The sequence below is a fragment of the Drosophila melanogaster genome, chromosome 3R, assembly GCF_000001215.4.
Source record: "Drosophila melanogaster chromosome 3R".
Lineage (NCBI taxonomy): Eukaryota > Metazoa > Arthropoda > Insecta > Diptera > Drosophilidae > Drosophila > Drosophila melanogaster.
The window spans coordinates 27,596,696-27,607,878 of NT_033777.3; the positions used below are offsets into that span (position 1 = coordinate 27,596,696).

General features: G+C 46.0%; 1 protein-coding gene across 2 annotated transcripts; it reads right to left on the minus strand.

Annotated features, from left to right (window-relative positions):
- Positions 1-867: 867 nt before the first annotated feature.
- Positions 868-10,701, minus strand: dsd (distracted). 2 transcript variants are annotated; one of them, NM_001276084.1, is made up of 8 exons: positions 10,074-10,701; positions 6,556-6,792; positions 6,319-6,476; positions 6,103-6,250; positions 2,945-5,774; positions 2,797-2,883; positions 2,562-2,643; positions 868-2,497 (listed from the first exon to the last, which is right to left on the minus strand). In NM_001276084.1, exons 1-8 carry the CDS (start codon positions 10,343-10,345, stop codon positions 2,340-2,342), a joined length of 3,972 nt encoding a protein of 1,323 aa, NP_001263013.1. In that variant the 5' UTR covers positions 10,346-10,701; the 3' UTR covers positions 868-2,339. The 2 variants fall into 2 exon arrangements, with proteins under 2 accessions (NP_001263013.1, NP_651571.3); NM_143314.4 differs by having other exon boundaries at positions 1,066-2,497.
- Between the last annotated feature and the right edge of the window lie 482 nt (positions 10,702-11,183).

The following is an 11,183-nucleotide window of genomic DNA, read 5'->3' on the forward strand; positions in this document are numbered from 1 at the left end:
AAAGCAATTAATGTGTGACCCTTTGTCTGGGGCCCGTAAAGTTGGGGAATTTTGAAATATGCTGGGCTCCTCCCACATGTGGACACTTATTCATGCTCCAATTCCACTCCGAAACACTGCGCGTTTGGTTCTGGCTTAGACTTTGGGCATTCCAGCGTTGATTCATAACGATCGGCTAATGTTGATAATCGCTTGCCATGCAGCGCAATAGTTCACTTAACCTAGTGCGTGTTGGCCTTCGCGAGCCAGAATTAGCTTGGCAGTGGGTAAAACCGTATGAACTTACTGACTCAACTTGGATATGCGCAAAATGTTTGTGTATAAAACTTACATATATGCTTTTGTAGTGAAGACGTCAATGCAGCCGCCAGGGGCGTGGAATTCCTCTGATGGATGTTTTGGCAGAGATCTTTGGTGGGCAGCACTTCCGCTTCGTTTCGCATTTCGCACGCTTTTGCCATCGTTCGCTGGCTTCGGCTTTCTTCTTGAATTTCATTAATAAAATCGTCATCATTAAATTAAATGCGCTGCTTGGAGATATCGTGACACAAAAGCCACACAAATTGCCGAAGATGTTCGAAAATGATGGGCAGATACAATCCGCGAAAGCAAGAAACAGGAAAGGGCCATCCCAATCACAACATCCGCATACGTGAAAAAGAGTGCTTCCATGGAGCTCTACAATTGCTCCAATCGAACCGAACCTCGACCTGAATACACAGCTCACATTTACCCGGTTTATCAGGCCATGCAGCCGCGCCCCCAAACTGTTGGAGTGCCCCTCGGCAGCCGGCGAAAGTGAAAGTTCTGTGAAATGCATGGGATAACTGGAATCCGCAGCGGCGATGAGCAATGAAAACCAAACCACTTCGCTTCGCTTACATTTGGAGTGTCTTTTTATTGGTTAATAAACTAATATATGATTCTTTATCTATGTATATCTTGCTGCTGTTGTTGTCTGCGGTCTGGGGTCATTTAGTTCTGGGATAACAAACAAGTCCTCAAATGGTTTGTTGCTTTTGTCTTTATATTAAGTGTATGTCTCTGAATTTTACAATTGAAATTAAATTTCGTAAATGGACTTTATTAGATCGTTTAAAAAATTAAACAGATGTACAATTGTCTGCCTACTAACCCAAAGCGATCGGATCGTCAACATCTCGACTGGAGATTGTGTACTTTAAAAGGTGTGTTTCTTAAGAGATCTCTAGGTGTTAGTTAAAGTTTGCGACGAGTGCCTTTTGATTCTAGAGGTTGTTCCATTTCTGGATTTGTATATCAGAGAGTGCATCTAGTTAGTTGGTGAGACTTGTCTTAGTTTGAATTATAGAGTTAATTAACTGCGTGAGTTCTTTCTGTTGTTTTTTGTTTGTTTGCTGCTGCCAAGAGGAAACCTTACGATTAGTTTGTGATTTAATTGGAATTTTGTTGGTAAATGTTGGATCTCTCATCTAGATTGCATGTACAATATAATCGTTTGATTTGTTTTGGGCGCGTTCTCATATCAAGAGCTATTTGTATTTGTATATGTATAACTACTATCTAAATAGCGTTAGTAATTTACGTATATTATTTACACTTGCATTGTTTTTCTATTTTTTTGTCGGTCTATGTCTTGATCCACTTATGTCTTGCGTTGTAAATATTTGCACGGATATTAAAAACAGAAATATTTCTATTATTGAACACAGTATTGCATTTCTCCGTCACCTCGCTCCTTCTCCTTCTCCTTCTCCTTGTACATGTCTGCCTGTCCTCTGGTTTGGTTCATCACTTTTTTTTTTGCTAAGATCAATTGAATGTCTTTTGTTTTTAACTCTGTTTCTGTCGCGGCATATGGTGCAACTGCTGCCGGGGCAGCTCACAAAATTTGCATAAATAAATTCTAACAACACGCTTAGGCTATGTGGTTAAGTAAAAAAAATACATTAATAATTTGAATACAGCTGTTGTTGCCACCGGGCTTAGCGCACGCGGTACCCGGTATAAATAATAAATTAAACATTTATAACTATTGCAACGCTACTCGACCTATCAACTATATCAAATTGTATATAACCGTATATAAATATGTCCTTTTGCTAAAAATTATTATTATTTGTTTGTTTCTTTCTTTCCTTCTTTCTTGCATTCTCGTTTCGTTACTAGTCTAATGCATTAAAGTAATAATAACTGCGGATTATCAACTTGCTAGCTTGACTTTTGTGTGTGGTTAGTAGAAGAAAGTCGAGGCAAATATTCTATATACTCGTACCTATTCGCTAGTTACATATTATCATAATTATTATCATTATCGTTATCATTATTTCTTTATGTAGGTAAGCATAGTGTTACGGTTATTATGTACAACTGTCTGGGTGCTGGCTCTGCTTGCGCTTTGACTTTGGCTCCTTCGGATGCTGATCGATCGACGGACGACGCGGATTGCCCAACGTGACTAAGGCGCTGGCCACAGCCAGACCAGCGGACTGGCCAGAAGGCGCTTGCGAAAGGCCACCTGCGAGTAGAGTGATTCATAAGTAAGACACATACATTCTATAAGATGATTACTTCATCCTTACCCGTGGGCAGCCGGACTAGAAGCGAGAGCACAGCGGCTCGGTTGCCACTGCAAGGCTCCAAAGCGATGGGACTAGGGCATTCCTGTGTACAAATAAGATACAAAATATTTCATAGTTTAATCTCAAACTTGTAATGTCCAAATTAGGCCTAGCTTTATATAATCTGTTCTGTATGGATTCCGTCCGCTAAAAAGTCGGCTCATAATTTTAAGCACTGAACGATTGATTCGCCTACCTTTTTGCGTTTTTTGGACAGGTGGCCAATGCCCTCCAGCGTCAGACTCAGATCAATACTTTCGCGGTTCTCGATATCGACCAGCACCTGTGCAAAAATGTTTGCAGATTAGAGTCAACGCAATCAAGTTTCCTTTTTTAGATCTCACCTGGGAAAACGGTCGACTCGCCATCTGTTCCATTTCGACGAACAATCGCTGACGCCGCCGGAACATGTCGTACTTCTGCTTAATCTTCCACAGGACGGCGGCCATAAGCAGCAGCAGTAGGAAGCAGGAGGAGAATGTGATGAAGAATTGCTGCAGGTTGAGCTTGGGATACTGTGAGAAGGCAATTTGTATCCAGATTGGGGGCTGGAAGTCGTGCACGAACACGTAGAACGTGGTCAGGGAGCTGTTGTCATCGGGCGAGTGCCCGAATTGGTAGTCCGTCTTGGGGAACCGATGACGGAACGTTGAGCAGTTAACGCCCACCAAGATCAGCATGTCCGGCGAGCCAGCCCTCTTGACCGAAATGTCCATTTTGGCCGGCACGCTGCACGTAATGGTGAAATCCGCATCGATCTCCGGCTTTCCCGGTGAGTTCCTGAAGTTAATTTGTGTAAAGTGGCGATCCTCCTTCTTTGAAAGATTAAACGTGAACTGGTAGTCGATGGTCAGCTCGTAGTAGCAGGAGCCCTTTAGCGGATCACCGTGGTAATGGTTCTGGGAGTCGCACTTCTCGCAGTGATCACCGACTATACCCTTGGTGGTGCAGAAACACTTCCCAGTGTCCGGATGACAGTAAACGCCTTGGCCGTTGCAATCGCATCGCTGGCATTTTCCCCCGTTTATGGGATTACCCCAGTATCCAGTGCGACACTTCTCGCAGTGCGCTCCTGTCGTCAGATTATTGCATGGCTGTTCACAATGCTGTTGGTCATTACAATACGAATGCCCGTTGCAATTGCACCGGGGGCAGGACGTAAAGAACCAGTGCTTTAGGGCGCACTCCGTGTCATCGTAGGGTGCCAGTGCTCCGCCAACCACGCACCTGCCCAGACCGGTGTTAGAGCCATTGTCACACCAACCGCAAGCCGGATCGTCCAGGCACATCTGGCAGCTGTTGTAGTAGCCACATTGAGCACTTGACAGTGCCGTAGTGCTGCCCACGGCCAGTGCCGTTGATTGGATGGGAGCCGACCGGCACTTGGCTGTGAAGGTGGTCCACTCTCGGCACTGACCGTAAGGAAAGCTGGCCGTGTAGGCATTGCGGTCCACGCAGCGCTGTTCGTTTTGGCACCAGATGCACTCGTCCTCGGTGCAATTCTGGCAGTTGGTCAATGAAGCGCAGGACGGCGAGCAGGCCACCTCATCCTGCGTCCGGTTGAGCGCCAAACCACCGTAGGAAGTGTAGCTTTTGCAGCGGTTGTGCTCCGAGTCCCAGCGACACGCCAGGTTGGCAGAGCAGGCGCGACAATTGTGCAGCTGATCGCACACAGATGACACCAGGTACTCCTCGGAGATGGGGCACGAATCCAGATGCTTGGCATTTAGCGGCGGACTAGCCGTGGACACTGCCATTTGTGTGGACGACTCGAAGAAGACCGAAGCCATTGAGGTGGTTTCACGACACCGCTCCTTGCTGCACACTCCGTTTCCGCAGTATGTGCAACCAAAGGCGGTGGACACGCACGATTGACAGCTGGCCAGTTCCTGGCAACGGTGCACATCGTGGAGTAACTCTGAAGTGAGGGTAAGACGGCTCTTCGACGGGCAAGCCACATAGTCGTATTGCTCGCGTCCGTAGATCGCCGATCTTTGAACCTGGGTAATGGCGATGCAACGCATCTTTTGCACGTCCCAAATACACTTCACTCCAGGTCGCGCTGCCGTGCACTTCTCCTGTTTGGTGTAGTAGCTGCAGTAGCCCGGCTGGTAGCGCAGCATATCGTTTAGCAGCTGGCCATTGAAGCCGCCATAAATGTACAGCGACTCCTCGAACACAACCGAACTGTGACCGAAGCGGGCCAGATCCGCCTGCAGGTGGCCCGGCATCGGATGGTAGTGCCACGAGTCGCAGTACACGTCGTACACGAGCAGGTCCTGGCTATAGCATTTCGCGCCGTAGCTCTGCGATGTGTCGTTGTGCGTATTGCCACCGAAGACCATCATTAGTCCCTGGTTCACAAAGTTTGCCGTGTGAAGTAGACGCGCACTTGGCGCCGCAGACAGCAGACTCCAAACTCGCGTTGCCGGTTCATAGGCATACAACCTAGAGCTCAGCACCTGACTGGACTCACTCTCGGAGACTATTCCACCGTAGACGTACACCTTCTCCGTAAGAAAGTCGTACGCGGCACTGTGTCCGTATCCGCCTTTCACCACATAGCCGGTGGTGGGGACGATGCGCCACTCTCGTGATGCAAAGTTGAACTCCTGCACTGTGTTGAGGTAGCCGTAGTTTGGAGAGTGACCGAAGATAACAACCATGTACTGGTAGTTGTTTTTGTCCCCGTAACCGGGAACCAAGGTAGCTGTGTGACCCACCACATGCAGGGGTCCGCACATAGCGGTGGTTCCTCCAGTGGCGTTGCACGAGGGATCCGCTCTTACCGAGATGTTCGCCCACGTTCGCGCCGAGACGTCGAAGGCCCACAGTTCGTTGGAGATGCCGTGGCCCTTGACCACTCCACCGTACATGAAGATCTTGTCGCCGTACATCACTGTCGAGGCACCGTATCGCTTGTCAGGAACCTCGCTACCATCCTCCGGGTGCACAGTCTCCCATACGTTGCCATTGAAGTCATAGGTGCTCATTAGTTTGCCTCGTCCGTACGATTCGCCGCCCACAATGTGCAACGTGTCTCGCCAGATGGTGGCGCCATGGGAGGCGCTTCCGGCTGGCGCCGGCGAGTGCTTCGGGTGGACCGTGGACCAGGCGCCGTGGGCGCTGATCTGACTGCAATCGTCGCCGGCGAAGCCCTCGTAACAGGAGCAGCTGTAAGAAAGTACGAGACTTAATGAGAAATTGCAAATTCGAAACGAGCCATTTGCGCCCTTTTTGCACATAGATTAGTTTCTGCTTGCATTTCCTCGCTTTTCTAGTTTAGTTTCTGGTTTACACTTAGTTAAGCTACTCAGGCACGTAATTGCATTCTAAATTTAGACAAGTGACAAACAACTAGTTATCTACAGATAACCGGTAAAGAGTTTGTTATATAACACAAACAATAACAAATGTCTTAAAGGGCTTTTTGAATACTATAATAAAACTCAATACGATGCAAGCAAAATAATTAAGGGCTTCATATATAGAGCCAACTTACCGTTCCTGGTCAAGACGACAATGGCCCTGGTTCTTGGACTCGAAGCAGTTGTTGGGACAGGCGGCTATGTTGCAGGCTTCACCCCTGTACATGGGATCACAGATGCAGTCGCCATCGCGACACTTGCCATGGCCGGAACACTCCACCTCTGAAATGGTATAAGTAGTAACTATTTAGAATCTTCTCTGTTTAAGGTAAGCTAAATGACAATCGTACCATCGCTATCCGAGGGACAACTGTTCATCTTGTAGGTGAGGTTGAAACCGGACATGTTGTAGGCATCGTCACTGAAGAAGTGCACCAGCGCCGTGCCGGATGTCGCTATCACCTGTGGCACTCGACGAATGGAGAAGTTGCCGCGATACATGAGGCCACTGAACGATAATACGGAAAGGAAGGAAAGCCAATGGTTAGTCATGAAATAAACATGTTGTCCAAGCAAACTAAGCTCACCTGAACACCGCCAGCAGGGGCGAGTCCACGCTGTCGCCATCGTATATGTACAGATGATCCCAGCCGCACTCCGTGGCGAACTCTCGCAGGTGGATCCGTATGTTGGCGGTTCGCGACGGATTGGTATTGTGTCGGCGGTTCCAGTGCGGATGTCTGGCGTCGATTAGCCAGCTGCACTTGACACTCACCGAATAGTTGCCCCATCCGTCGTGTATTGTGCCCATGGGGTGGTACATGCTGCAGATTGGAAAGATGGCAAGAGAGAGTGGATATGGCATCCATTAGCTTCGAGGTGGCTAAATAAATCAATTCCTCTATCGATTTAGCGATATGGAGTGCACACGCAAATGGCAATAGCCCGATGCTGTGAGGAGATAATTGAATTTGCCGGTCAGCCGGCCAGCGCAATTGCAATCTACAATTGATATGGGTACAGTGTATGTGAGATGGTATAGGTTGCTATAGGCTGCATCGTCCGTATTGCATAGACTATCTGTGTCCGAACTGAAGCCGTTCAACTGTTGACCGGCCAAGTCCGTTGTGCATTCTCCACTCTTTGGGCATTTGTTTCCCGTGGCTTTTGTTCTTTGAATGCGGATTACGAGTGAAAATATGTCTGGAAGACAGTCTTCAACGAAATGTGACAAGTTAAGAGCTTGAAACTCGAGTAGGGTATCCGCCAGTCGCATGCCAGTGCCTTCCTTTGTCTGTCTTATTATTTTCTTAGTGTTTTGTTTGCACATCCGCTTATAAATAACTGCTTTCCCCTGATTTAGTCGCACTGATTTCAATTTACAGCTGTGCGAGCACAAAACGCAGTGCTCAACATACTCATATGTACATATGTGATAATTAAATGCTACCCTGTAGTTGCAGCAGCCGTCTTAATAGTTGATCTTTCGTTTCTTAAATTAAAAGGTCAAACGAACATTTGCTCGTTCTCTAACAACAAAAAGTTTATCGGAAAATAAAAATATTCATTAATTAAATCATGAAGCAGATTTTAACTATTATACGTTAATGGCATAGTAGTGAGTAAACACTCTTTATAAGCCCTTTGAACCGTGTGCAGATAAAGAATGGCTTTTCACCAAGCAAAACTCCATATCTTACTAAGCTGGCAAAGATAAAACGCGACATAATGATTCTATATCATTATAAATGGATGGTACAGCTCGTAAAATTTACATATATTAATTATAATTTGCAATATGTATGCACAGCTTCAAGTACATTGTTTGCCATTTAAAGAAACTTTGCACACTCTTCTCGGTTATTTGTTTGTTCTAGTTTTAACAATTAACTCACATAGTCAGTGTACTCGGAGAAAGTGGAATCAGCAGCCTTCCGCATTCTAAATGCGACTCACGTTACACCAAGCAAGTGCCGATAAGTACTGCGTATAGTACACTAACAATTGCGGCCACAACAATAGTGCCGATGGGCATTTTTGATTATTAGAAAACACTTTCCGTGTGCCTACACTAATAATTGCTTATTTATCACAATGACTTATCTAGAGGGTACAATTTGGTTTGCTTGTTTAATCGTTTTATTTTTGTCATCGCTGGCCATCATATTTTTATTATTTTCGCTTGTCAAAAATATGAAATAGACCAGATCATTAAACGAGATTTTTTTTAAGTTTATGGTATCTAGCTTTGTGGCATCATAAAGTCAGAAAGTCATAAAATATTATTTATGTGGATTGCAAGGCCATATCTTTCAGTAGTTCTAAAACCTCTTTGATATTGATTATATCTATGCTAAATTCATATAGATTCTTAGATTCTCCCCAAGAAACCTCATATTTTTACGCCCGTAGCTGTAGGAGACTGCGTCGTGTGGGCGTTGTGTCTCGGTCAGTTCTAAACTTTGAGTAAACACTCCGTCCAGCCGGGATGCAGTCGTGCCTGGGGGGGCATATCAAACGATAGCCACGAAAAATCAATGTCGGCCAAAGATATATTTACACACTCATTGGCAGCCAGCCGGTGAGTCACTCTGTGCACTCGAGCACAGCTTAGCTTACGCACAGCTTTGGAGATGGTAGATGGAACCACATATATGTATAGCAATAGCTGGGGCATCGGCACCGTGAGCTGGAGTAGGTGAATAGGCGCCCTCGTCATGTGGCCATTCGGCTGGAATGCATTTGGAGTGAGGGAAACCAGTTCGATTGCGCCCAGTTTTTGCATAGAAAGCCGGCAAAGCAGTTGCCTTTCGAAGGCAACTTGAGCTGGTGAATCGTTGGCAGCGGTTAGATCCGAACTAGCAGCGAAAAGACTGAAAACTCACAGGCGATAAGCGGACACACACCGCTGATAAGGCCATGCCCTTATCACTGCTCAATTTGAGCGGACAAGTGTGTGGCCCCGGAATTTATGGCCCGCTAAATGCTGCGATCCAACGATCTCAAACGCAGGCCGGGATCAGGGGTCTGTGTGGAGCCTGAAACTGGTTTCTGGATGGTTGGGGCAGGTGAGGCGACGACCTCAATGCTCGAGTGCGCAAATTGCAGGTCCCATCATCAGCAGCACGGCAGGCAGGTGAATGGGTTTAATTATTGTCAAGATAGAACGCTCGCTTATCGGGCTTCGCGAGCAAATAGCCGCTGTTAAGAAACATAAACAAACTATTTCATGAGCTTTATGACGCCAGCCGTAAGCGTGAGCAACCAAACTGGCCCAACGACTTCTCACATACATATCTATTAAATATAATGTATAGCATTCGTGCAACACTTTAAATACATCAGCCTATGCCGGGCAAAAAGCTGTTATCTAATGTTTGGCAAAATAAACATTATTTTACTGGGATAATATTTTGGGATTGATGTGAAAGAGTTCTTTTAGGTGTATATACACCTCATTATTTATTAGTATGTCATTTGACATTTCTTGAATTAGATATTTTTATAGCACTGTTCCTACTTGGTTCGTCTTAAAGAAGCTTTACAGTAGATAAGCAAAGCGTTTTGTATCTGACTCAGGTAATATGACGAATATAACGTTTTCCAGAAATATATGTACATATATTTTCCCTGCTCAATCAGCACATTAGATGGCAAAGAAGCTAATGTGGCCAAAAAGCAGTGGCCTCTGCCCCAAACAAGTTCAAAGTCAAAGCGAAATAATTGAATAATCCGCATTGGAAGCGTCAGGAGGCGTAGAAAGCGGCCAGCAGGTGAAAGAATGTCTAGAGGGAAATGGGAGAAAGAGAACGGGAATTGGGAGAAAGTGGATGGTGGAGCGGTGAAGAGACGAGATAAACACGGCCAAGAACCCGTCCGACCAGATGAAACTGAACCGTTGGCTGACACAAATAGGCCGGACCGAAAAGGCAGAGGAGATCAGACCGAAAAGAATGGAAAATTGATAGGATATTGATGGCTTAACCACCACATCTTACTGGACTGGAGCTGATCTTTGGGGTAGCTGATCTATGGTCAATTATGTGACCTAATATGGAGATCTTACTCTATCTATGTGGCATGCTGTGCATAACCAGCCACTTACCGCACTTTTCCGCCACAGAACTGGCACTCCGGTCCCTGCCAGCCGTCGGCGCAGAGGCACTGGCCGTCCTCCTGGCACTGGCCGTCGTTCTGGCAGCGGCCGCCGTGGGCGGTGCAGTTGAAGGCGGCCGCCCGATGGAGTCCGCTGAAGCAGCCGTGGAAGAGGAGCAGCGTGAGGAGGAGCAGGCATTTTCGCCTGTACTTGGCGTTGAATGTGGGTGAGGTGCTGCTCCGGTTCGGTTGCTTCTGCGGTGGCTCCGCCGCCAGGCACATGATTTGCGTAGTTGATTCCAATTCACCGCCCGCCCGCAGCTTCACATCGTCGTCGTCCTGCAGCGAGTCCTTCGATTTTCGCGACTATTGCACAATTTTCCTTTGGGCCTTTCTCTCTGGCCGTTTTTCTTTTCTTTTCTATTTGCAATCTTTGCAATTCGGGGCAACCCAAGGCCCCGCACTTGAACGCACACACACACACACGCACACACTGGCACACTCACTCACACTCGCGAACGCGGCTGCACAACAAACAATATTGGCAAAAAGAAACAACAACCTGCATCCAGCGACTGGCAAAGTTATTGACAATTTATTTGTGAAACGAAACGAGAAATCTGCTGGGGGTCCAGTGCTGCACAGCGTTGCACTGCTTCGGCGTTGCAAGCACTGCTTAACAGGGTTGTCAAGTCACTGTCGGTATCGATAAGATATCTAGCAGGGATTACTTTAAAATTATTAAACAAGCTTAGTGTGGTACATTTACTTATCACATACATAAAGGAGTGCCAAATTTATATGAATAATAATATTAAAAATAATATAAGAGAATATTTTTAAAAAGCTTAATTTTAAAGCGTTAACAGTGCAAGTAATTTAACTGTGGCACACTTTTGTTGCTATAGTTTTTCGAAACGTTTTCAAAGTGGTAAAATTGGCAAAATTGTAATACCAATTTCATTACTTTAGAATATTCATAATGCGACATCGACATTTTTTATATATTTTCAGATATTTTTGTTATTTAAAAACAGCTCGTACAATCGATATCTTATCGCTGCAAACATTTCAGCCCTCGCAGTCGTTACAACCGTAACAGCACAGTTACAGTTGCAGC

Coding starts and splice junctions, on each gene's coding strand:
- dsd (NM_001276084.1), bottom strand. CDS start 10,345: ATGTGCCTGGCGGCGGAGCCACCGCAGAAGCAACCGAACCGGAGCAGC. Junction 6,793..10,073: donor TTCTGTGGCGGAAAAGTGCG/GTAAGTGGCTGG, acceptor TCCAATCTGCAG/CATGTACCACCCCATGGGCA. Junction 2,498..2,561: donor TCTAGTCCGGCTGCCCACGG/GTAAGGATGAAG, acceptor CTCTACTCGCAG/GTGGCCTTTCGCAAGCGCCT.